The sequence below is a fragment of the Stegostoma tigrinum genome, chromosome 8 (assembly GCF_030684315.1).
Source record: "Stegostoma tigrinum isolate sSteTig4 chromosome 8, sSteTig4.hap1, whole genome shotgun sequence".
NCBI lineage: Eukaryota > Metazoa > Chordata > Chondrichthyes > Orectolobiformes > Stegostomatidae > Stegostoma > Stegostoma tigrinum.
In genome coordinates this window covers 100,266,904-100,293,486 of record NC_081361.1, presented here as the reverse complement: position 1 = coordinate 100,293,486, position 26,583 = coordinate 100,266,904, and the positions used below count along the sequence as shown (strand labels likewise).

General features: G+C 44.0%; 1 protein-coding gene across 4 annotated transcripts in view; it reads left to right on the top strand.

The window, feature by feature from the left end:
* LOC125456638 (collagen alpha-1(XXIV) chain) overlaps positions 1-26,583 on the top strand; it is a 373,921-nt gene that overhangs the window by 334,898 nt on the left and 12,440 nt on the right. For all 4 annotated transcript variants that reach the window (XM_059648175.1, XM_048539953.2, XM_059648174.1 and 1 more), the window contains 8 exons: positions 7,997-8,104; positions 8,584-8,694; positions 10,661-10,714; positions 14,647-14,709; positions 16,890-16,943; positions 18,698-18,733; positions 24,917-24,952; positions 25,052-25,078. In XM_059648175.1, the coding sequence (XP_059504158.1) occupies positions 7,997-8,104; positions 8,584-8,694; positions 10,661-10,714; positions 14,647-14,709; positions 16,890-16,943; positions 18,698-18,733; positions 24,917-24,952; positions 25,052-25,078 (489 nt within the window). The remainder of the gene's footprint in view (positions 1-7,996; positions 8,105-8,583; positions 8,695-10,660; positions 10,715-14,646; positions 14,710-16,889; positions 16,944-18,697; positions 18,734-24,916; positions 24,953-25,051; positions 25,079-26,583) is intronic.

The window sequence follows — 26,583 nt, the reverse complement described above, 5'->3', positions numbered from 1 at the left end:
TTGACAATCAGGCCCTCAATCAGGTCCGACCCATCTCCCGCACCTCCACCCTCACCCCTTCTCTTCCCTCCCGCAACAGTGATAGGGTCCCCCTTATCCTCATCTACCATCCCACCAGCATCCACATCCCGAAGATTGTCAGACACCATTTCCGCCACCTCCAGCAAGATGCCACCACCAGACCCATATTCCCCTCCCCTCCATTGTCCACTTTCAGCAGGGACCGTTCCCTCCGGACCACGCTGGTCCATACCTCCTTCACCCCTAACACCTCCCCACAGCCCTAAGGCACCTTCCCCTGTAACCGGCGAAGGTGCAACACCTGCCCATTTACCTCCTCCATCCCCAACATCCAAGGGCCCAAACATACCTTCCAGGTGAAGCAACACTTCATCTGCACTGCCAAGAATCTAGCCTTCTGCATTTGCTGCTCACAATGCGGTCTCCTCTACATTGGGGAAACGAAGTGTAGATTTGGCAATCTCTTCGCAGAACATCTATGTTCTACTCGCAAAAAAGACCCTGAACTACCAGTTGCCTGCCACTTCAATGCACCACCCTGTTCCCTGCCAATATCTCTGTTTCCGGCTTGCTACAGTGTTCCAGTGCAAGCTGGAGGAACAACACCTCATTTTCCGCTTGGGGACCCTACAGCCCTCGGGACTCAATATTGAGTTCAATAATTTTGGGGCCTAAACTCCCCCATGTCCCACCCCTCCACCCCACACACCAGGCCTTGTTACCACACAGTCTGCCACTATACACCCTCTGTTGTTAGCCACTAACAGTCCCCATTAACTACTCTTCCCCCTCCCAGCCTGATCGTTAGCAACTCCTTTGTCTGTCCAACTGCCTTTCTCTCTCTTTGGGCTCTATCCTATCATTTACTCCATACCCCACCCACCTCCCTATTTTCTGCATTTCAACTGACATTTTCCCAGCCACCATCAGTTCTGAGGAAGGGACACCAGACCTGAAACGTTAACTCTGTCTTCTGCTCTACAGATGCTGCCAGACCTGCTGAGCTTTTCCAACAACTTATTTCTGTACACAGTGACAAAAACTATGGGCAGCATAGTGGCTCAGTGATTAGCACTGCTGCCTCACAGAGTTAGGGACCCTTGGGCAGCTGTCTATGTGGAGTTTGTATGTTCTCCCTGCGTCTGCGTGGGTTTCCTCTGGGTGCTCCGGTTTCCTCCCACAGATGTACAGGTTAGGTGGATTGGCTGTGTTAAATTGCCCGCAGTGACCAGGGATGTGCAGGGTAGCTGGGTGAGCCATGAGAAATGCAGGTTTACATGTTGAGGTTCTGGATGTGAGTTTGCTCGCTGAGCTGGAAGGTTCGTTTTCAGACGTTTCGTCACCATTCTAGGTAACATCATCAGTGAGCCTCCGACGAAGCGCTGGTGTTATGTCCCGCTTTCTATTTATTATAGATATTATTATAGATTTATAATAAATTGAAAGCGGGACATAACACCAGCGCTTCGTCGGAGGCTCACTGATGATGTTACCTAGAATGGTGACGAAACGTCTGAAAACTAACCTTCCAGCTCAGCGAGCAAACTCACATCCAGCAGGTTTACATGGACAGGATAGGTAGTTGGAACTTAGACTGGGTGGGATGTTTATCAGAGGGCTGGTGCCGACTCGATGGACCAAATAGCCTGTCTCTCTGCACTGTAGAGATTCTACACCTATCAAGTTGTCCCTCAGCCTCTGACGCCAGTGTAAACAAGCCAGGTTTATCTACTTTCCCCTGATAGCTAATAAACAGCAATCTACACAACATCCTTGTAAACCATTTTTCCACCATCCCCAAAGCCTCTATGTCCTTCTATAGTGTGGCCGTGTTTAGGCAAGAACAATTAAAACCTGGTAGAATGAGCCTCCACACTTTTAAAAGTTTATTTTTAGTATTCAGAGAGGGCAACTGGGAAATTAATACTGGGAGGAGATGGCCTAGTGGTATTAGTGCTGGACTGTTAATCCAGAGACCCAGATAATGCTCTGGGGAAAAGAATCTGGTTCGAATCCCACCGTGGTGGATGGTGGCATTTAAATTCAATAAAATATCCGGAATTAAGAATCTAATGGTGACCATGAATCCATTGTTGGGGAAGGTGGCGGGGAAGGCAGGGAAACCCATCTGGTTCACTAATGTCCTTTAGGGAAGGAAACTGCCATCCTTACCTGGCCTGGCCTACATGTGACTCCAGACCCACAGCAATGTGATTGACTCTTACCTACCCTCTGGGCAATTAGGGATGGGCAATAAATGCTGACCTGGCCAGCAATGCCCCTCATCCCATGAATATATAAAAAAGAATGTGTGGAGCTGTTGAAGACTCTGGGTCTGTACTTGGCAGATTCTAGACGGGAGGGGGGATCTGATTGAAACAGAAAACTGAGTGGCCTGGATAGTGTGAACGTGGAGAAGATGTTTCCACCTGTAGGACAGAGTAGGACCTGAGGGTACAGCCTCAGAGTGAAGGGACAATGCTTTGGAACGGGGATGAGGAGGAATTTCTTCAGCCAGAGGGTGATGAATCTGCGGAGTACCTTGCTTCAGAGGGCTGTGGCAGCCTGTGGAGGCCAGATCATTGAGTGTAATTAAGACTGAGATGGGCAGTTCTTGATCTGTAACAGGGGAGTCAAGGGTTATGGGGAGCAAACAGAAGGAACATATCAGCCATGATTGAATGGTAAGCAGAGTCAATGGGCTGAATGGCCGAATTATGCTCCTATAGAATCCCTACAGAGTGGAAACAGGCCCTTCAGCCCAACCAGTCCACACTGAACCTCAAAGCATCCCACCCAGACCCACCCCCCATAACCCATCTAATCTACACATCCCTGAACACTGCGGCCAATTTAGCCTGGCCAATCCACCTAACCTGCACATCTTTGGACTGTGGGATGAAACTCACACAGACACGGAGAGAATGTGCAAACTCCGCACAGACTGTTGCCTGAGGATGGAATTAAACCCGGGTCCCTGGCGCTGTGAGGCAGCAGTCCTAACCGCTGAGCCACCGTGCCGCCCCATATATCTTATGATCTTATTTTTGTGGAACTAATGAGGGGGCATTGTCATGGGGGGAATAGCTGCTGGTTAGTTGAGTTTAAGTAGGTGTGGGCCCCTCTCCTGAAGTTGCTGCCCAATTTGCGAATAAATTTCAGAAAATGCAATGAGCCTCAGCATTGCTTTGCCAAACATGCTGTGACATTTCAAAACTAAACCACAACAACAAACAATTCTGCAGAAATTTGATTCTTTCCTCATGCAGCTACGTCCCTTGGTGCTTAAAAATAAAATGCATTCTTCTAAATCGGCAAGGGCTGAATTTGTTATTCTCTGGGAAAGAAACTGCCAAATCTCCACATTCTGTACACTCTGCATTGGATTGCACAGCCTTGCAAGTTTCATGACCTCTGCTGGTTTAAAAATGCATTGCATTGTTTCCCAAATAGAAAGCAGAATAACTGCGATTCAACTTTCATTTAAGTTTTTTTGACGTGAATGTGACTTTGCAAAAATGCTCGCAGAGTATTTATAGCATCCAAGTGGCCCATTTTGCTGTAAGGGGCATGGATAGGGTGAATAGTCAAGGCCTTTTCCTCAGGGTAGGGAAGTCCAAAATTAGATGGGCATGGGTTCAAGGTGAGAGGGGAAAGATTTAAAAGGGACCTTAGGCTCAACTTTTTCACACAGGGTCGTGCATGTATGGAATGGGCTACCAGAGGAAATGGACAGGCTTGGTACAGTTACAACATTTAAAAGGCATCTGGTTCGGCACATGAATTGGAAGGGTTGCGAGTTACATAGGCCAAGAGCTGGCAAATTGGACTAGATTAATTGAGTATATTTCATCAGCTTGGGTGAGTTCGATCAAAGGGTCTTTTTCCGTGTTGTACATTTCTATGATTCTCTGACTTTGCCAACTGCTCCATACTGAACAATTCACCCAGTCATTGCATCTTTCTATTTCTGTTTGCTTCTTGTGTTTCCACGTGTTGCACACAATTCAGCTCAACCATTCTCACCATGCTCTCACTGTTCTTGTTTCAGATCCACAAACAAAGTTAGCACACAGCTGCAGAAAGTGATCAAGAGGGCTAATGGGGGTGTTAACCCCTATTACATAGAAAAGAACAGCACAGTACAGGCCCTTCGGCCCACGATGTTGTGCCAAACAGGCCATTACAAAAGGCATTGAACGTGAAAATAAGAATGCTTTTCTCCAGTTAGACAAGACACTGGTGAGACCACATAGAGTCATAACTTAAACTGATGCCCTCTTGTCCTTGATTCCCCAACCCTGGGCAAAAGACTGAGTGCATTCACCCTATCCCTGCCTCTCATGATCTTATACATTTCTGTAAGAATCCCCCCTCAGTCTCCTACACTCTAAAGAAAAAGTCCTGGCTTGTCCAACCTTGCCCTATAAATCAGTCTCTTGAGTCCCGGCAGCATCCTTTATAAATTTCTTCTGCAGTCTTTCCAGTTTAATAACGATAGCACAGTGACCAAAAGTGAACACAATACTCCAAGTGAGGTCTCACTAACATCCTGTATAACTGCAACATAACTCCCCAACTTCTGTACTCAATGCCCTGACTGATGAAGGCCAGTGCGCCAAAAGCATTCTTCACTGCCCTGTCTGCCTGTGACTCCACTTTCAGAGCCCTCCTAATTCCCTGTTTGAGTTCTTTGCAGTTATCTTTGTATTCTTCAAGGGCACTGTCTAACTTCAGTTTCTAAACATTATGTATGCCTCCTTTTTCTTTTGGCCTAAGCTCTCAATTACTCTCGTCATCTCAGGTTCCCAAATCTTGCCCTCCTGATTCGTCATTTTCACTGGAAGATGTTGGTCCTGAACTCGAATCAACTGGCCTTTAAAGATTCCCACATGCCAGATGTGTATCTACCCTCAAATGGCCACCTCCCAGTCTACATTCCCTAGTCAAAAACCAAAAGAACTGTGGATGCTGTAAATCAGGAACAAAAACAGAAGTTGCTGGAAAAGTTCAGCAGGTCTGGCGCATCTGTGAAGAGAAAATCAGAGTTAATGTTTTGGGTCTGGTGACCCTTCCTCAGAACCCTGTGTTGTATATTTTGATAAGATTCCCCTCAGCCTCCTATGCTATAAAGAAAAAAGCCCTATCTTGTCCAACCTCTCTCTATAACTCAAGATTCTTAGGATGGGTCACCAGACCCAAAACGTTAACTCCTCACAGATGCTGCCAGACCTGCTGAGCTTTTCCAGCAACTTCTGTTTACATTCTCCAGTTCCTGCCTAATATTGTGGTAATTAACCTTCGCCCAATTTAATAATTTCACCTGAGAATTGCTCTGGTCCTTATCCGTCAGTAAGTTAAAATGTACAGAATGACGGTCACTATTCCTGAAATGCTCCCCAGCTGAAACTTTGATCGCTTGGCTGTGGCCAATCCCCATTATCAGGTTTTTTTATGGCCCCTTCCCTGGCTGGATGGTTTACATATTGTTTCAAAGACCCATCCATTGTTGGAAAAACCCATGCGATTCACTAATGCCCTTTAGGGAAGGAAACTGCCATCCTTACCTGGTCTGGCCCACATGCAACTCCAGACCCACAGCAATGTGGTTGACTCTCAGCAAAATTAAGGACAGACGATAAATATTTGTCCAGCCAGCAATGCCCACATCTCTTGAGTAAATGATTTTAAAAAAATTCAATCTTTTAAAAATTATCTGGAATTAAGAGTCTAATTGTAAGAAAAAACCCATCTGGTTGACCAATATTCTTGATGGGAATGTGGTTGACTCCTAACTGTCCTCTGGAACGACCAAGTTGTAAGAACTGATAAAAAGGAATTAAAATGGACAGACTGCCTGGCATCAACATGGGCACAGAAACTGGGAACCTGGTGCAGGGCAGGAGGAGTGCAGGCTGGGTGTTACAGTGAGGATAGTGATTCTCACAGTTATTGTGGGGCAAGTTGGATATTAACTGCTGGCATCTGTGCAAGAGCAGAAATCTGGAATGTCTTCATTTACCTTGTCAGCCCACAATCTGTGCAGTGCCAGCACTTTGCTGATACAGAGTAAAATACATGTAACAACATGAAGTGCAATAGAACATAGAACAGTGCAGCCCCGCACAGGCCCTTCGGCCCGCGATGTTGTGCCAAACTTTTACCCGAAACCTAAGGTCAGTCTAACCTCCACATATTCACATAATTGTTCACAAATTCCCCTCAAAAATAGGAGATCAGGTTACAGCTGGCGCATTGAAAAATAAATGTTTTTTTTTACTGGATTGTTAAGTGAGGATTAATGGCAAACATGTTTACTGACTCAGAAAATTTGATTTTACAAGCATAAAGTTTAATTTCTTTGGAACTTAACTCATTTTGGAGAGTTCTTTATTTGTTTAACCTGACTCTTACCTCGTTGTCTTAAAACCAACTGCCCTTGCTTAATGACTGACCGTGGATTGAGGGACAAAGGGGTGGGGTATGGGATGTAGGGAATAGTCAATTTGTTGAATAACACTACGCCAGCTAAGTATCTCCCTTTGTTTAAACAGAAAATGGCAACAATTGGGGGTAAATTCAAACTGTTTATCACTCGTCAATTACATCGACAATTAATTGTGGCCAGTTAGCTCAAATGGCTGGATGGCTGGTTTATGATACCGACAGCATAGTTTCAATTCCCGCACCAGCTGAGCTGACCATGAAGGACTCCCATCTCAAACCTCCCCCTCACTTGAGGTGTGGGACCCCCAGGTCAAACTACCATCCATCATCTCTCTCTAATGTGAGACAAGGCCCAAAGCCTGGTAGGGCTATGATGACTTTTATGTTCAGATTATCGAGGGCAGGGGGAGGGTAGACTGGGGTGACATCAGCTGAAAAGTGCAGTGTCCTCGACCCAACCACCTTCAGCTGCTTCATCAATGACCTTCCCTCCATCATAAGGTCAGAAGTGGGGATGTTCACCGTTGATTGCACAATGTTCAGCACCATTCATTACTCCTCAGTTACTGAAGCAGTCCGTGTTCAAATACAAGATCTGGACATTATCCAGGCTTGGGCTGACAAGAGGCAAGGAACATACACACCACAAAAATACCAGGCTACAGTCTTCACCATCAAGAGACAATATAATAACTGTCCCTTAACATTCGATGCTATTACCATCACTGAATTCCCCAGGATCGATATCCTGGGGGTTACCATGATCAGAAACTTAACTGGACTCACCATATAAACATGGTGGCTGCAAGAGCAAATAAAAGGCTACGAATCTTGTGACGAGTACCTCACCTCCTGAATCCTCAAAGCCTGTCCACCATCTACAAGGCACAAGGCAGGAGTGTGATGGAATACTCCCCACTTGCCTGGATGGGTGCAGCCCCAACAACACTCAAGAAGCTTCACACCATCCAGGACAAAGCAGCCACTTGATTGGCACCACATCCACAAACATCCCACTCCCTCCGTCACCGACACTAAGTAGCAGCCGTGTGTACTATCTACAAGACGCACTGCAGAAACTCACGGAAGATCTTCAGACCTTCCAAACCCATGACCACTTCCATTGAGAAGGACAAGGGCAGTAGATACATGGGAACACCACCCCCTGCAAGTCCCTCTCCAAGTCAGTCACCATCCTGACTTGGAAATATATCGCCGTTCCTTCACTGTTGCTGGGAGGAATTCCCTCACTAAGGGCATTGTGGGTCAACCCACACCACATGGACTGCAGCAGTTCAGTAAGGCAGCTCCACACCAGTGTCTTAAGGGTTACTAGGAGTGGGCAATAAATGTTGGCCCAGAGATGCCAATCTCCAAAATACAAATAATAAAAAGCAATCTCATCTCCTGACCAGGATGTATTTGACGTTCACAAACATGTGCTCCCAATGGTTAACTCTGATGTTCTGGATAATGGGTGTTTCCCTCATTTGAATGGATGTTTGATAAGTTAATGCTCTTTGTGTAGGGTGATCTGGGCAATACTGGGCTTGTCGGACTGGCTGGTGCACCGGGACCAAGGGGCGCTCCTGGACGGCCAGGTGTGGTGGGTGACAGAGGGCGACAAGGACCAAAGGTAATCTCCCTAACCTTATCATTGGCCAACTGACCACGTACACAGACTTGTAGCCTGGGTATTCCAGAAGTAATTTATTTTGAGCAATTCTTTCAAACATTATCTTAAAAAGTAAATGACACTTCTTTCATACTTACTAATTCATTTTATTTTGCAAGTTATTTCAGATAAAAATACAAAGCACAATGCATTTACAGTTAAGTATTTCAGACGGTACCATGTTTTTTTTTCCCCAGTAAAAATTATCCATGGGAAACTAACTCTGGCTTCAACATTGATTCCTATGGGAAACCATGCTTCACTTAAAGTCATTGCAATTAAAGTTGTGATTTCAGGCATGAAGCAGCAACTTTAAATGAGGACTAGTTTTATTAATTTTATAACATAGACACCAGGATTGCACTTCCATCTATGATCTGTGTTCTACATCTCCAGTCTCCTTTGCACCGTCCCATCTCATGTTATTCATCTCTTGGCAGGGTGAGAAAGGTTTGCCAGGTCAACCTGGATTGCAAGGCAACCTAAGGGGTCGCGCTGGAGTGCAAGGTGATCAAGGAACCTTTGGGGAACCTGGTCCGAAAGGACAGAAGGTAAGTGTTCACCCAAGAGTTCCTGATGTTTGACAAATGAAATTGTGTCTGACCATGTGCCGCTAAACCACACACAACATGTTAGTTATAGTTCATAAGGCTAAAGGAATCAAAGACTGGGGCGAAAGCTACTAAATTGGATGGCAGAGCAGGCTCGAAGGGCTGAATAGCCTACTCCTCCTATCTTCATTCAAAGTTGCATGTTTCTAAGCCCATCTCGAGCGAACTGAAGCACCAGAATGAGTTACTATTAGCTTCCAAATCCCTTTCCATCTTCAGCACTCAGTGAGAGATTCTGTTTCAGGCCAGTTACAAGAATGGAGACTTGCATTTATGTAGCACCTTTCATGACCATGAGCATGTGCTGAAGAACTTCACAGCCAGTGAGGTGGTGGCATTGGTAAACATAGGAGCAAGTGTATACACAATAAAATTAAACGAATCATGCGTTTCTGATTGAATTAGGTGAAGAAAGAACTTATTTCTCAAAAATGCATTTTATTTCTCAGATTTTTAACAGCAAAGAGCAAACCAGCTTGAGTTTGACATCAGATAAAGTGAAATACGGAACAGGTTCTTCAATACAAGGATCAAGCTGCCTCACTCCATCTCTCTGACTGACTGTGTTGACTGTGCCCATTTATATTTCATTCCCAGCGTCCTATGTTGTATGTGGTCCGAGAGGATAGCGGGAAACAGTGTATGGGTTTAACATGGGCTTGCATGTATACCTGAACAGGAAGGCCTTGGACTGTGGGCATTCCCACAGTCACCTCAGCGCATAGCTCCTGTCAGTTTGCAGCACTCGGTGGCCAACAGCTTTTCAAACTGGAAAGACAAGGACAGATTAAAGAACATCTTCGCCCAAACCAATGACTCTCCAGCAGCAATTGATGCTTCTTTCTTAGGCAAAGCTAGGAGAGGACAGAGTTTAAGGCAGAGGTAGATAGATAGCAGGTGAAAGATTATTGGGAGTATGCAGAAGGAACGCAGAGTGAGGTTAAAATCAGAGCAGCCATTATCTAATTGAATGATGGAGCAGGCTTCAATGCGAAGTGGCCTACTGTTATTTCTTGTTAGTATAATTCTGAAGGATAAATTAAGAAGGCTGTCATCTCCCTTAGAGTCACCCTATATTACAGAGACAAGACCTAGAATGGGACATGAACATTCTGATTCAGAGGTACCGGTGCATGTTAACTAACACAAAATCAATTTGACAGTGTGGTCTAAAGTCAGCAACTCAGAGTTGAATTTCGTGCTGGAGGGTTATTCCTGACCATCCAACTCACTATTGGCCAGATGCCACCTCTATCGGTGACCCTCCTTCCCATTGTGATAGTTCTGTGAATAAGGAAAATGAAAATGTACACCTGATTGGATAAATAGTGACTCTCAGTCAAACGGGCCCCAGTCCCCAGTCCTCTCGGATCCTTAGAATCAAGAAGAAATTTGCTCAAAGGAAATGAACTAAAAACAGCAGTGCTTGCGTTGGATGTCCAGAAGATGTTTGTCTCAGGTGTTTAAGCTGGCCACTATTAAATTGTCTCCACATACAAAATCCTTCATATGGTCAGCACAGAGGAGGTCATTCAGCCCATCAATTCTGGGCTGAATCCTTCAAACAGAAATCTAGTTGTCCCCACTGGCCTACTCTTTCGACCTACCTTTGCAATTGTTTCTCTTTCCAATTCCCACGGGATTACCATTGAGTCCATCACTCCATCCGGCAGCTCGTTCTAGATCCACTGCCTCTCGTTACGCAAAGCTGATTTTCCTCAGACTATTTCAGTGTGTTTCTGTCAGTTATCACTGACACTGTGTCCTTTGGGTATCAGGCACTCACTGAGCAGTAAATGCTTTGAGCAAAGCATGCTTTGTCTATCGATGTGCCATTGTTGAAATTGTCGCTGTGAAATGCTAAAATTTCTGGTTTGAAATAAGTACCGTGTGTGTTTGTTTTCAGGGGGATGATGGTGATCGAGGCTTGATGGGGTTTCCTGGTTTTCAAGGTCCAAAAGTATGTTTTTGAAATCTTTTTCTTCCAGAAATGTACTTGTAAAATTTGTAAAGCCACATTTTTCAAATACTGTGATTTGAATATTCCAGCAAGTACAATAAAATTCAATTAGACTCCATGCCACATTCTCCTTACTAAGGAGCTTCACTGCAGTTGGAACAGTCTAACATTCACGTTATATGGCCCATGTCAGATATACAGCCTGATGGCAAATCATTTCAAAACTATACATATATGTAGGACAATTCAGGAAGATCTTACCATAAACAACAATACAGTATTTTTCCCCAGCGATATACTTTACAGACACTCAACCCCAGTGAAGCATCTCTCCCATCTTCACTTCAAGGTTTCTTGCTGAATTGATGAGGTCACAAGTGTTTCCTGTCATTGACTTTCTCATATTCACCAGATGTGAATATCTCCAAAACTGACACTCACTGTGATACAATCTAATCATTGATGTTTTTTACTGTACTCTAGTAAATAAACTGAAGGCTTTGATGAAGTTTAAGTTGTTGGAAAGCACATCTGATTGGATCTTTTCTTCTACAGTGTAACCCACTTCTGGTCTCTGGTTTCTCCTCCTGTATGTCACAAATATTCAAGTCAATAGTAAGCAGCAATTGTCTCATCAGAGATAATGGGAACTGCAGATGCTGGAGAATCCGAGATAACAAAGTGTGGGGCTAGATGAACACAGCAGGCCAAGCAGCATCTTAGGAGCACAAAAGCTGACGTTTCGGGCCTAGACCCTTCATCAGAAAAAGGGCTTTTCCTCATGAAAAGTCAAGGCCAGAACCGTCATCGTTTGTGCTCCTAAGATGCTGCTTGGCCTGCTGTGTATTGTCTCATCAGGTAGCTAACTGAGTCATTTAAATCACATGACTTCTTGGAAAGGCTCTCTTTCGCTCACTGTTCCAAACAGCTTTCTGATCTTTTCTTTAAAAAGATCAGACCCTTGGAGTACTGAAAATCAAAAACCCATCTGTATCAAGTTTAGAATGCAAATTCCCAAATAATAATATCTTAAAGGTATACTTTGTCACACACTCTGTGTAGCAACTCAAGATCCAATTAGTGTTTTTGGAAAGTAGGTTCTGTTGTCCTATTCATTTTCTTATTGTTTAAGGTATGCTGGGGTTGGGGGGGTGTGGTTGGGGTTAGGGGCAGGTGGTTTAAGTTGTGCAAGTGACATCATATAAAGGAATACAACACCTGTTGTTTTATTGGTTAGCTTGAATCCGGTGACCTCGACTCTCAATCTGGCAGCATCAGCCCAACTCCCACCACGGGGGAAATCAGAGAATTAAATAACTCTGATCCTGAGTCATGGTGCTGATGTAGTTTACTGGACTGTTGTAAAAAAAATGTAAGTTCACTTTCAGGAAAGCAGCTGCTGCATTCCTTACCTGGTCTGACTTCCATGTGACTCCAAACCCATGTCAATGTGATTGACTCTTGGTTGCCTTCTGTAATGATGCAGCAAGCCTCTGATTTAGATTGCAGAAGGAAGCTCTCCAGCACCTTCTCAAGGGCAATTCGGGATGGGCAATAAGTACCTGCCATTGGCCCCCAACATCTTGTGAGTGAGTAACAGAAATTGGAAATGAAAGGAAGTACACACCACAATCGTATCTGATTGCTATTTTCAGCAGCAGGAAATGTTCTCCCTTTCTGTATCTTGCAGCAAGTGGTTGGTTCTCTTGACCCCAGAACCTTCCAATGTATTAATGCAGGGAACCAAACAGAAGCTGAACTCCAGAAAGTCACCATCAATGATCAGCCTGTTCTCCCCTTACCATCTCTTGACATTGGCCTCCTGTTAGGTACCATCCTCCAATGGTTTGTGGTGGTGACCACTCCAGAGGAAAGGCCCGAGGGTCTTGCTGTTGGATTAGGGAGATTCCTTTGAACCTCACCAACACGCCATAATCCCCCAGAGATCATTGTTGGCCAATTTCACCACAAGCTCCATTCCCTTCCTGTCCTGCAACTCCCGCACCCAATACGACAGTGAGTGAGATATGGGAGCTGCACAGATTTATGCATTGCAATTATGTTCCATTAGAGGGTAACGTGCAAGAATTTGGTACTGGCTAGTGGTGCTAGTTTGAAAGGTTATGCAGGCACAATTGAAGGGGATGAATGGCTTCCTGTAACAGTTTTGAAATTTAATCCTCCTCTCCACTGTGGGGTACAAAACTTGGTTCAGGCTCTCTCTCAGTGCCATGATTTTGGGCAGATGACAGAAAACCTCCTTTCCAAATTTTTTCATTCAGGGGATGAGGGCGTCGCTGGCTATTCCAGCATTTATTGTCCATCCCTAATTGCCCAGAGGGCAGTTAAGAATCTATTGTGTTGCATTGTGTCTGGAGTCACATGTTGGCCAGACCAGGTAAGGATGGCAGATAAAAACCAAAAGAACTGTGGATGCTGTAAATCAGGAACAAAAACAAAGTTGCTGGAAAAGCTCAGCAGGTCTGGCAGCATCTGTGAAGGAGAAAACAGAGTTAACATTTCAGGTCTGGTGACCCTTCCTGGGGCTGGGTCACCAGACCCGATAATGTTAACTCTGTTTTTCCCTTCTCAGCTGCTGCCAGACCCAAGGAGGGCAGATTCCTTCCCCAATGGACATTAGTGAACCATTGGGGCATTCCCAATAACCAATGATGGTTTTGTGGTTTTCATTAGAACCTTAATTCCAAATTTTTATTGAATTCAAATTCCACAAACTGCCTAATGGGATTTGAACCCAGCTCTTTATCTGGGTCTCTGGACTAACAGGCCCACAATAATACCACTAGGCCATCACCTCTAGCCTGTGTTAGAGAGTCGAGCAGATTAGAACGGTCAAGCTGATGGAGCGGGGTTGTGGGGGAAGGTGAGCAGGGGTCAGTGAAGACTGAGCTCGGTGACGTCCTGACTCTGGGAGAAATCGATAGTGACTCTGGGCATCAGGGTGAGGAAAAATATCCCTCAATCTCAACAACCAATGCCTGTACTCACTGAAGTTTAGAAGAATGTGAGATCAAATTGAGGGATATGAGATGCTGGAATGAGACGTCATTGTTTTCGGAGAAGGGCTGGCAGATTTAAAACAGAGATGGAGAGAAAATACTTCACTCAAAGGGTCATGAATCTATGGGATTCACCAGCCCAGAGAGTGGTGGATGTTGGGGGACACAGTAAATTTAACGAGGAGATAAGCAGATTTTTAATAATTAATGGATTGATTGGTTGTGCAAAGTGGACAGGAAAGTGGAGTTGAGGCTGAGATGAGATCAGCCATTGTATGGCAGAGCAGGCTCAAGGGGCTGAATGGCCTCTTTCTGCTCCTAGAACTTACATTCTTCCTTAACCAAGACAAGGCATGTTTAAGGTAAAGAGAAAACGAGAAATAATAAACCATTGAGTTCAAGTTGCTGTAAATGTTTTTAGCAATGCTTGATTTTTGAGTAACATAGAATATAGAACATTACAGCACAGTACAGGCCCTTCGGCCCTCGATGTTGTGCCGACCCGTCATACCGATCTCAAGCCCATCTAACCTACACTATTCCATGTACGTCCGTATGCTTGTCCAATGACGACTTAAATGTACTTAAAGTTGGCGAATCTACTACCATTGCAGGCAAAGTGTTCCATTCCCTTACTACTCTCTGAGTAAAGAAACTACCTCTGACATCTGTCCTATATCTTTCACCCCTCAATTTAAAGCTATGCCCCCTCGTGCTCGCCGCCACCATCCTAGGAAAAAGGCTCTCCCTGTCCACCCTATCTAACCCTCTGATTATCTTTTTTGACTCAATATTTAACATTAACAATTTAACTGTAACATTTTACAATACAGCCATGAATAGTGTGTTCAGTTTTGAATGAAGAATAAGGTGTGTAGCCAATGAAAGTCAATGTTTGTTTTATATTGGCAGGGCCCTGTTGGCGATATTGGTTATAAAGGAATTCGAGGTCCAAAAGGCCCAATGGGGTCATTTGTAAGTAAAGTGTTTTGTTTTGTTTGTTGAATGAGGAGTTTTCTTTCTGAAAGGACAAGCCTGCACTGGAGCAGATCATAGTGACTGCTCTCATCAGTGTGAAAATGCTGGGAATCCCACCAGAAACAGCACACACCACAAACACTGACTTGAAGGACAATCAATATCCAACTTCCCAGAAAACTCAGATGAGTGTATCCGAAATGCAGATGGTCGTTTCAATCCCAAGTCAGTTGGTGAGATGTGTAACCTTCTTCCACAGGCTCACTCACAGAGTTCAGCACCACAGATCCATCATCACAGAAGCCTCTCTTAAGAACTGCTCTAAGTACTTAAAGTGCACTTTCCATAACAATTGAATTAACCCATCATTGAATATCTGGAAGTAAGAATTTAATGATGACCGTGAGCCCATTGTTGATTATAGGAAAAACCCAACTGCTTCACTCATATCCTTTAGGGAAGGAAACTCCATCCTTACCTGGTCTGATCGACATGTGACTCCAGACCCACAGCAATGCAGTTGACTCTTAACTACCCTCTGGGCAATTAAGGATGGGCCTTAAATGCTGGCCCAGTCAGTGATGTCCACATCCCATGATTGAATAAAGAGCAGATATTGGGGATGATTTTAAGATCTACCCCAGTTCAGAAGGAGTAGGGATTTAAAATGGAAACAACAGCAAAAGGATCCCAGCGGGTGGGTGTAGTGGAATTGCATTGAGATTGCGGCCTAATGTGGGCAGAGCAATCTGCCCTCATGAGCCAGAGAGGCCACTGGACTCTGTCACTTTGCTACGCACCTCTCATTTGGAATGCCCGCTAACCAGGTTTTCTGAGGCTTGAAAAACCCAACAGGTCAGAGAGAGAAAATCGAAATGGGATCCACCAATACCCCTCTGCAGTCAGGGGCTTCTGGACAATGTGAAAGCACCAGCCCTCTCAGCACCCACCTCAGCAATGAGACTGTTTCACTTTCTGCTGAGACTGAGCCTCTACAGCTTCAAAGAATGAGAGGCAATCTAACTGATATGTGAAATCTATTTTTAAAAAAACTAGGCAGGGAAGGTGCTAAGATGCTGTTTTCCCCTGATTGGGGTTGTAAAACGAAGGACTACTGTCTCTGGCTAAGAGGTCCCTCCAGTGTTGAAGCAAGCCATTTGGCTGATCAAGTCCACCCAGACCCATAATTCTGTATTTCCCATTGCTAATCCAGCTAGCCTGCACATCCAGGGACACTATGGGTAATTTAACATGGCCAGTCTAACCAACCGCTACGTCCTTCGACTATGGGAGGACACCCTTACAGACTAAGGGAGGTTGTTTGAACACTACTCAGACAGTTGCCCATAGGTGGAATAAACCCCACATCCCTGGCATCATGGGGCAGCAGTGCTAACCACTGAGCCGCAGTGCCACTCCATGGGTCAGCCATTGAAGATTGACATGAGGAGACATTCGTTCATTCAAAAGTTTGTGATTGCAATGGAATTCTCTGCCCCAGAGAGTTATGGATTTTTCGCCATTGAATCGATTTAATTTTGAATTAATAGCATGATTTATAACGGTTATTGAGTATACAGGCTTCTATGTACTTTGGAAATTGTGTGTATGGAACTGAAGGGAGGTGAATGGAACAGCAGGTACAAGGCAGTGAATGGTGATCGTATTTTATGTAAATCCATTGCCATTCCTTCAAACTCCCTCCTGTAGATTGACTTAAGAGCCACCGTCGGAAGTGTTTTGGAATCAATGGCAGGGTCTGTTTCATCTTCGTGTATCCTTGATGGAAAACTAGACAAGAAAGAGGAGCTTCCTCCTGACTGCACCCTTTCAACCTGTTCGAGACAAATTCTACATAATTGAACACAGCAGGCGATGCAGCATCAGACGAGCAGGAAAGCTGGCATTTCGGGCCTGGACCTGAAACATCAGCTTTCCTGCTGCTTGGCCTGCTGTGTTCATCCAGCTCTACACCTTGTTATCTCAGATTCTCCAGCATCTGCAGTTCCTACTATCTCTGCATAATTGAATCATTGTTAGATATTGTGTCAAAAACATCCCCAAATTCAAGGGCAGGCCATAGCCTGACAGTCGCTAAATAATTCTGTTAGAGATTGTAAGGTAGAAGCACCCTGGTGTGTCCACTCAACTTCCCAATTTTTTTTTCCTATGCAAAGGGAAATAGCGGACCATTTGGACCCACTGGAATTATCGGTCCTGCTGGTAAACCGGTAAGTGTCTGGGTCTGTCGTACGACATCTGTAACAGCCAGTGTCCCAGAGTGATCTTCCCTTTGATCTTGTCAGCCTCATCAGGGGAGGCGATGGATTAATGGTATCATCACCAATCTATTAACCCAGGTACCCGGGTAATGTTCCAGGGACCGGGGTTTAAATCCCACATTGGTAGAAGGTGGAATTTGAATTCAATAATGAAATAAAATCTGAAGTGCTGGGGGAGAAACCCATCCAATTCACTCGTGTCCTTTAGAGAAGGAAACTGCTGTCCTTACCCAGTTTGGTCTACACGTGACTCTAGACCGATAGCAAAAGGCCAGACTCCTAACTGCCCAGACGGCAAGTAGAATTGGACAATATGTGCCCATGTTCTGTGAATGAATTATTAAAGAAAGTCTAAAAGAGAAGGCCTCAAGTTATTGACTCTCTGAGCAAGACCATTCAGTTTGTTCTCTTTAAGTGAGCCTGGGGAGGCAGTGGTGTAGTGGTCATATTACTAACCTAGCAACCCAGAACTCCAGGGTAATCTTCTGAGAGCACAGGTTCAAATCTCACTATGGCAACTGGTGAAATTTGAGTTCAGTGGAAATTTTGGAATTGAAAGCAAGCCCATTGGCAATCGTGTAACCTTTATCAACGGTTATAAATCCCATCTGGTTCACTAATTTCCTAAAGGAAACTGCTGTCTTTACCAGGTCTGGCGTACATGTGACTCCAGACCCACAGCAATGTGTTGACTCTGGTCAATTAGGGATGGATAATAAATACTATCCAGATGCCATGAAAAGAACAAAATAAATTCGTAAATTATCCAATTATTCCTTCAGTAATTCCAGCCTCCAGTGAAGTGATCCATCTGGGATTTTTATTTTAATTCCAATTGATCTTTGTGTGAAGAACCCATTGATGCTGGTTTGAAATTTTTCGTTTCTTTATTTCAAACTGTGCTTCTTTTATCTAATCTCACTTTAAAGCAAACATCAGGGATAATTGGAAAAATAACCCAGAGCACAGACAGTCTTCCTGGTGTGGATTTGCTGATGAGATTGTTCTCCGTGGAATGGAGAGAAGGAAGGAGATTTGATTGAGGTGATCTGAGAAAGAGTTTCGACAGAGTAACGAAGGAGAAACAGTTCCTCAGGGCAGGAGGGTTGATATCCAGCTGGACACGGATGGAAGGGAATCCAGAGGGGGGAAGATGAAGGGAATTTCTTTCACACAGCGAGTAATTGTGATCTGGAACACGCTGCCCGGAATACAGTGGAGGTAGATTCAATAATGACTTTCTAAAGGGAATGGGGAATTAAAGAAAGGAGAATAGAATGACCAGGTTCCGGGGACAAGTGGGGACTGGGATTAATTAGGATTGCATTTTCAAGGAGCTGCCTCCACACCCCCCAGGCTGAATGGTCTCCTGTGTATTGCTCAATGATGTCAGAGCCACTGAAAACTCCCATAGGTCAAGCATCTGAAATACCTTAAGAAAATTATTTAATTAATTATTTAAACATTAATTAATTATGTACTCATTTAATCATTGGCTCAGGAGTAGGCCATTCAGCCCATAGAGCCTGTTCCACTATTTAGTGAGATCATAGTTGATCTGTGACCTTGGTCCATATCCCTAATAGGTTTGCTTAACAAACATATGTCCGTCTCTGATTTGAAATTAACAACTGATCCAGCAAGTTATTAATTATTATGTTGTTATTTTTCAATGAATGTGTTCTTTTTCTTTTCCATCATAGGGTCCAAAGGGAGTGAAAGGGGCCAGAGGGGAAATGGTAAGGCTGTATCAGAAATTATCTGTTGTGAAACCACCTCACTCTCTCCGTAACGTGTTTGTAGAATGTCACTAAGTTTCATGTTGCTGAATTTCCGATTTGATAAATCTCAATATTTCAATAAGCCTACATGTTTAGTATAATTCGGGTAGGTTGGTGTGAAGGCCACGCAGAGTTTAAACACCAGATGGGCTGAATGGCCTGTTTCTGTGCTGTATATTTGATGTAATTTTATGTAACCAACACACTGATAAAGTGAAAGGTAAGATGGGTGGACAGACCTTTGTATAGAACAGAACATTCTTACTATCTCTGAAAACATACCAGCAGTTGGGCCAAAACATCAAATAGGCCTCCTGTATCTTTGTGCTTTGTAGAAAAACAAATAAATAGAGTTTGCACAGCAAGGTCTCAGAAACGATTCAGGATGTGAAAGTAGTTTTTATTACTTATCTTTAATTGCCCTACTGAAAATGCTGGTGAGCAACCTTGAATAAAACTATATAGCTTACTTGGCCATTTCAGAGGGCAGCTTTGATATGTGCCTGGAGTGGCAAGTAGGCTTAACCAGGTAAGATGATAGATTCCTGCCACAGTAGTAGACTCGCCAACTTTAAGGGGCATTTAAATGGTCATTGGATAAACATATGGATGATAATGGAATAGCGTAGGTTAGATGGGCTTCAGATTGATTTCACAGGTCGGCGCAACATCGAGGGGCAAAGGGCTGGACTATGCTGTAGTGTTCTATGTTCCCTGGAACATAGATGGGTTTTTACAATAATCCAGTCATTACTGTATGACCATCCTCTTCCTGCTTTTTGTCTCACTGTATCAGTAAGTCCCCCAGTTCCATTCTCACGTGCTGAAGTTTTGCTAAACTTATACACTAGTCAGACCACAGCTGCAATACTGTGTACAGCTCTGGACGCCTTATTTAAAGAAAGATATTCTGGTATCGAAAGCAGTCCAGAGTAGGTTCGTTAGGTTGATACCAGGTATGGAGGGACTGTATTATGAGGAGAGTTTGACTCAATTGGAGTATAGAAGAATGAGAGGTGACCTTATTGAAACATAAAGGATTATTAGGGGGCTTCACAGGGTAGATGTGGAAAGCGGATGAGGTATGTTAACGTTCTCTTTTATAGGGGAGTATAGGATCAAAAAGAATAATCCCAGAATATGGGGTTGCCCATTTAAGACAGAAATGAGAAGGAATTTAGTCTCTCTGAGGGCTGTTGGGGCTGCGTTAGGTATCTTTAAAACTGAACGATAGAGAATTTTAATCTGTGAGAGGGCTTGAGGGTTGTGGGGAAAAAGCAGAAAAGCGGAGTTGAATATGATCAGATCAGTCATGATCTCGCTGAATGAACATTGTACGTAGAACAGTACAGCACAGTACAGGCCCTTCAGCCCACGATGTTGTGCCGAACCTTTACCCGAAACCTAAGGTCTTTCTAACCTCCTCCTGTACCTTATACTATCATCCATGTGCCTATCTAATAGCCACTTAAATGCCCCTAATGAGGCTGACTCCACTATCCTCTCCGGCAATGCATTCCACGCCCCGACCACTCTCTGAGTAAAGAACCTACCTCTGACGTCTCCCCTATATCTACCTCCACTCGCTTTAAGACTATGCCCCCTCGTAATAGCTACCTCCACCCTAGGAAAAAGTCTCTGGCTGTCTACTCTAACTATACCTGTGATCATTTTGTACACCAATGGCTTGAGCAGACTTGCTGGGCTGAATGGCCTACTTCTGCTCCTACATCTTCAGGGTCTATAAGTATTTATTAGGAAAAGAGGAGGCCATTCAATCCCTTGAGGCTGCTCTGCAGAATGTGTCTACACAGAACACCTTACCATTTCTACAAGGTAGTGAGTTCAATTTTAAGACAATGCGGAGAGTATTCTGCTGCTGTAGAGATTTCCTGCTGAGGATGTTAGAAACGGTACAGGACAGGACCAGCAGCAGTCGGAGACTTCAAACAGTTACAAAGAAAGCCAGCGCTTACAGGATGAAAGATTTTGGCCTTTTTATATAATACTGATGGCTTCTATGTGAATCACTCAGGCATGAACAAACTTCTCCTTAACCTAAAATAATTTATGCCAATCTTTTTAGTTTAGTGGGAGTAAGTAATTTTTGGTCTAGTGGGAGTAAGTCTTACTCACAGTGTTCCAGCTCTTTGAAGAGCTTGGGCAGATCTGGGAAGGGGACAGATTCCATTACACCCTGTGGGCAGTTCACTATTAAACTGTCCTGAACGTGGAATGAAGTGAGAATCAATGGAGATTGGTGTTTCTTGCAGGTTCTGAACTGCAAATGTATCAGACTTGAAACGTTAACTCTGTCTCTCTCTCGCACACCCTGCTGAGCTTCACCTGCAGTTTTGTTTTCATGTCAGATTTCCAGCATCCACAGCCATTTGTTTTAGTGCGAAAAGGTTATTTTCAAACAGACATATCTCAGGAAGGGGGTGGAATTTAAACTCTGGTCCAAGTGTGGAAATGTGTTTCGAAGCACCCTGTTCAGGGATGTTATTACAAACCTCTGAACCTGGGGCTCCTGGCTCAGAGGGAGGGACAACATCACTGCACCACAAGACTATTTGTGTTAATTGTATATCAGTAGGCTATTCAACTGTGCTCAAGTGACTGGAGTGGTGGTCACTGACATTCCTAAATGAGGGGACCTGTTAGCTCAGTTGGCTGGATGGCAGGTCTGCAATGTCGAGTGATGCCAGCAGCGTGGGCTCAATTCCCACACCAGCTGAGGTTATCTTCAAGGCCCCAACTTCTAAACCTCCCCCCTCACCTGAGATGTGGTGACATTCAGCTCAAACCACCAGCAGTCCTCTCTATCTCTCTCTGCCTAATGGGAGATTGGGACAATGGTGGCATTACTAAGCTCGGGAGAATAGAGAATCATAAGGATGACACTGAGGCAGAGGTGGGTAGATTCTTGGTGAGCAGTGGGGATGAGATCAGTGGTGAGTGGGGAATTTAGTGTAATCAGATCAGCTGCGATCTTATTGAATGGGGGAAAGGGTCGAGAGGTCGAGTGGCCTGCTCTTGCTCCTGCTCCTAACTCATATTTCTGAAGAAGAATTGAAATATTAGCTCTGTTTCTCTCTCCACAGATAATGGGCTTCTCCAGCAGTTAAGGTATATATTTCAGGTTTCTCATGTTCCTGGGCATGGTGAGACAGGATCTGGGGTAGGACTGACTCCACTGACAAATTTTAGCCAAACCTTCCAGGCCTTTGCCAAGATGTTCAGATTCTGTGCCTAAAGAGAAGCGGGGCTTCTTCTCTCTGATCCACTTGGAGGCTTCTCCATCCTACTGTCCAGAGGACTTTTGCAGTCACACTCCAACTTCAGTTCCTCATTTTTATTTCCAAATCCCTCCATGCCTGGCCCCCTTCATCTCTTCTGGCCCTTCACAATCTCAGCATGCTTTAAATCCTCGTATGTTTCCCGTTTTGGGGTTGTAGACTTGTTCACTGAACTGGTGTGTTTCATTGCAGACGTTTCATTACCCTGCTAGGTAACACCGTCAGTGCGCCTCCAGTGAAGTGTCGGTGTTCTGTCCCACTGGTTATTTATATCCCTCGGTTCATTGGGATGGTTGGCATGATTTCCAGTTTCCCATTTTAACTATGTCTAACTGAGGGGATTCCTAGGCTTTGGGATTCCCTCTGTAAAATTCTCTGCCTCTTATTTAACAAACCTTTTTGGCCAAGTTTTTGTTTTGATCTAATATGTAAGTACAAAGTAGAAGCATACAGTGACAGGCATGACGCACTAGCAGAGATAGAAGACTGGCTGGCTGGCAGAAAACAGAGATTGTGTATAAATAGGTCTTTTTCTGATGGTACAGGCAATGACTGGGTTCTCTTAGGGAACTGTATTAATCCCTCAAACTTTTAAAATTTACATCGTTGATTTACATGAGGGGAGCAAAGGTATGGCAGCTAAATTTGCAAACATTGAAAAGGAAATAGTGGATGTGGGTCTAATTACAATGTTTAAAATTTGGGTAAGTACATGAATAAGAAAGGAATTGGAGGGATATGGGCCAGGAGCAAGCAGGTAGAACTAGTTTAGTTTGAGATTATGGTCGGCACAGACTGGCTGGACCGAAGGGTCTGTTTCCATGCTGTATGACTCTCTGACTGACAGGTCAGAGTGTATGTTGTGAAGAGAAAAAAATGATGTCGCAGAATGATATGTACAGGTTGAGTGATGGGTAAAAATCTGGTAGTTGGAGCATAATATAAGAAAATGTGAAGTTATCTCACTTTGTCAGGTATAATGAAAAAACAGTATTACTTAAGTGGAGAATGACTGCAGAATTTCTTGGTGCAGAAGGTTCTAGGTGCATGAGTCATGGTTTATTCATGTGCAGCTGTAGCATGTAATTAAGAAGACTAATGGAAAGCTATCTTTAAACGTGATGGTAAGTTGTTAGGGAACATGAATAATAATGAAAAGAAATACATTTTACCAATGCTTTTTCAACTTATACTTATCAGGACCATTCACAAGAATACCAATTCAAGGGGGAATCCAACAGCATACTGCATCCGTTAAAGTAACAATGGTGCACATCAGTTTGCAGGTCATGAGTGAGACCACCTCTGAGACATTGTGCACAATATTCACCTTCTTACTGAAGAAAGAAATGTGTTGTAGGCACTTGAGAGAATATATACCTACAATAGGTGGGTTGTTTTATGAGGAGAGGTTGGACAGACTGGGCTTGTTTCCAATGGAGTTTAGATGAGTGAGGAAAGACTTGTTTGAAGTGTCTAAAATTCTGAACGGTCTTGACAAGATGGATGTGGAAAGAATGTTTCCTTGAGTCCAGAGCTAGGTGCCAATAAAGATTTCTCTTTTGGGTCAGAGACAAGGAGAAGCATTTTCTCAAAGGGCTATATGACTTTGGGATTCTGCTTCAGAAGGCAGCATAGGTGGGGTTAAGCCGTCGGATCAAGAGTTATCAGCAGTAAATGTGCAATTCGAAACACGAACAGAACAACAGTCATCTCATAGAATAGAGGAAAAGATTTGAGGGACTGAATGGCCTATTCCTGCTCCTGATTTATATGTTTATATCTCTTTACATGGCTCTGTGCTAACGTCAAATTAATATACAAGACGCTGCGAAACATATTAGATGTTATTTTACAGTGAAAAGGTGCTACATAGTTGCATATTGCTGTTGTGAATATTTTCAGTCTATTTGAGATGTGACCAGATGCTGCATGCACACATTTTATTTTCTTGTAAACAGAAAATTGGATTTCATCTCAGACCCTAGAGATTCTGTGCCAGAAACAACAAATCTTGCATGTTGAAATCCTTTATTGAATTATGTTTTCTTAATCTTTAATATGCAAATAATCTACTGCACCATTTCAAATGTTCCTGTCAGGGCAAGGTTTCAGCAAATGTCATTGTTGATCTACAATGTCAACATCTTTGTTTGATGAAAACAGCTAAATGCAAAGTTCTTCAAGGATTGCTGAATAAAATATGTATTCATTAAAGAGAGGCCATTATTGGGCCTCTTGTGGTATGGTGGCAATGCCCCTGCCTCTGATACAGGAGGCCCAGGTTCAAGTATCCCCTGCTCTGGAGCATGTGTCATAACATCGCTGAATTGATCAATTTGGGAAAATATCTAGAGCTCGTCACTACAAAGTTGTCACCGGTAAATGCAATTGGGAATTTGGGGAGAGGGTAGAGGTGAATATTGTGGCCACATTAAGGAGAAGATGAATAAAAACATGAGTGACAATGAAAGGGAGGATATGGTGATGGAGTGAGATGAAGAAGATTGGGAGTGGGCCAATGTGGAGGATGAATGCCAGCAGACAAGCTGGGCTGAATGGCCTCTTTCTGTACTGTAAATCCCCCACGTTTCTTGGGGAAGGCATAAGGAATGAGAAAGAAAGTCATCGAGTCATAGAGCAGTACAGCACAGAAACAGAGCCTTCGGCCCAACTTGGCCATGCCGAACCAGATACCTTAAATTAATCTGGTCCTATTTGCCAGCATCTGGCCCATATCCCTCTGAACCCTTCCTATTCATATACCCATCCAGATACCTTTTAAATGTTGTATTTATTGTTTAATTATGCAATGATTAGTGAAGTCTTTGTTCTTTGTCAGGGACCTGAAGGGCCACGCGGGCAGCCAGGACCACCTGTGAGTAGACCGTTCTATCATGTTTTTCCATCAGGTTTGTTTTTAGTCTCATTTATGCTGAAATGAACAGCTGCAATAAAGTGAGCTCTTCCATTGCAGGGTCCTCCTGGGACTCCTGGTCCATTGGTAAGTAATATCCAATATCCACTCCACCTCTTCCGGTCAAAATCTCCACGTTCTCTCATTTCATACGTACATCTGGGAAATCTCTGTTTACTCTTTGAGGGGAAAAGCAAACAACTGTTTCCCTGAATTTGAAGACCATACAAGACACCATTTTACGTATGATTGTGGATTTGAACATAGACAACCATGAACAATTATAGACCTTCAGAAAAATGGCCAATAGATTTCCCAGTCACCATTCCACCCACATTCCTGGAGTGTTGACTGGAATCTGACGAGAACACAGACTTAGAGGAATCACAGATGCAGTTTTCAATGTGAATTAACCTGCTGACTCTTAGTATTTTCAAGGGTGTTGTATACATTCAGATTTCTCATGGTTTTGAATAAAACTCCCATGTTTGAAATGCTGTGAGAAAGTTTCCCTCCAGCTTGGGAGTCCAGAAGGTGGGGTCCACAGCCCCTGGTGTTTGTCCTGGGGTTGGGTACCCAGGGGCAGGGGATATCACCGCTCTGCAAACCAGACCTTTAAAATTGTGCCCGAAACAAAAAAACAAAAGGACTGCAGATGCTAGAAATCAGAAACAAAATCAGGAATTGCTGGAGAAACTCAACAGGTCTGGCAGCATCTGTGGAGAGAGAAACAGAGTTAATGTGTCATGTCCAGTGACTGAAGAAGGGCTCTATTCAAGAGGGACCTGAAACATTAACGCTGTTTCTCTCTCTGCAGATGCTGCCAGACCTGCTGAAATTCCCTTGTATTTTCTGATTTTTGTCTTTAAAAATTGACCCTCTGCATTTACAGTTTCCTGTCAGGTTGCAGTGAGTGAGTGGGTGAATCTGTAGAACTCATTGCTGCACAGGGCTATAGTCTAACGGACTAATTTCTGACCCTGTCCACCCTAGTCCAACATTGGCATCTCTACCTCATGTCTTTAAGATAGAGATAGATAGGCTGTTGATTAGTAAGAGGATCAAGGGTTACAGAGAGAGGACAGGAGAATGGGATTGAGAAATATATCAGCTGTGGTCGAATTGCAGACTGATAGCCAAATACTGGATTGGGAGTGGAGCCAGGTGACGAGAGAAGCTGGCTGCTACTTACAGAAGAGGTCTGAGTGGAAAGTTTGTCTCCAGCACTGTAAAACAATGAAAATTGAAACGTAAAATATTGATCTTGCTCCCATCCTTTCATCCTCACACACTCCTGAGCCAAATCCAGGATAACCCCTTACCATCCTCACAGCCCCTCACACCTCTGTGCCAACCTATGTCCATTTACTGATCCACCTGGCCCATTATAGCCTGCTTGCCACTCTACGCCCCTCTACACATTCTCCCCCCCTCCCCGACTATAGCCTGTCACTCCTCTTGTGCCGCACTGTGCTTCAAATCATCCCAATTGCCCAGTGCAGCCACATTCCAAATTATGCCCCCTTGTCACCACTCTTTGCCCTTCCCTCTCCAACTCATCAAATATCCACCATAGACAAGCTTCATGTGCC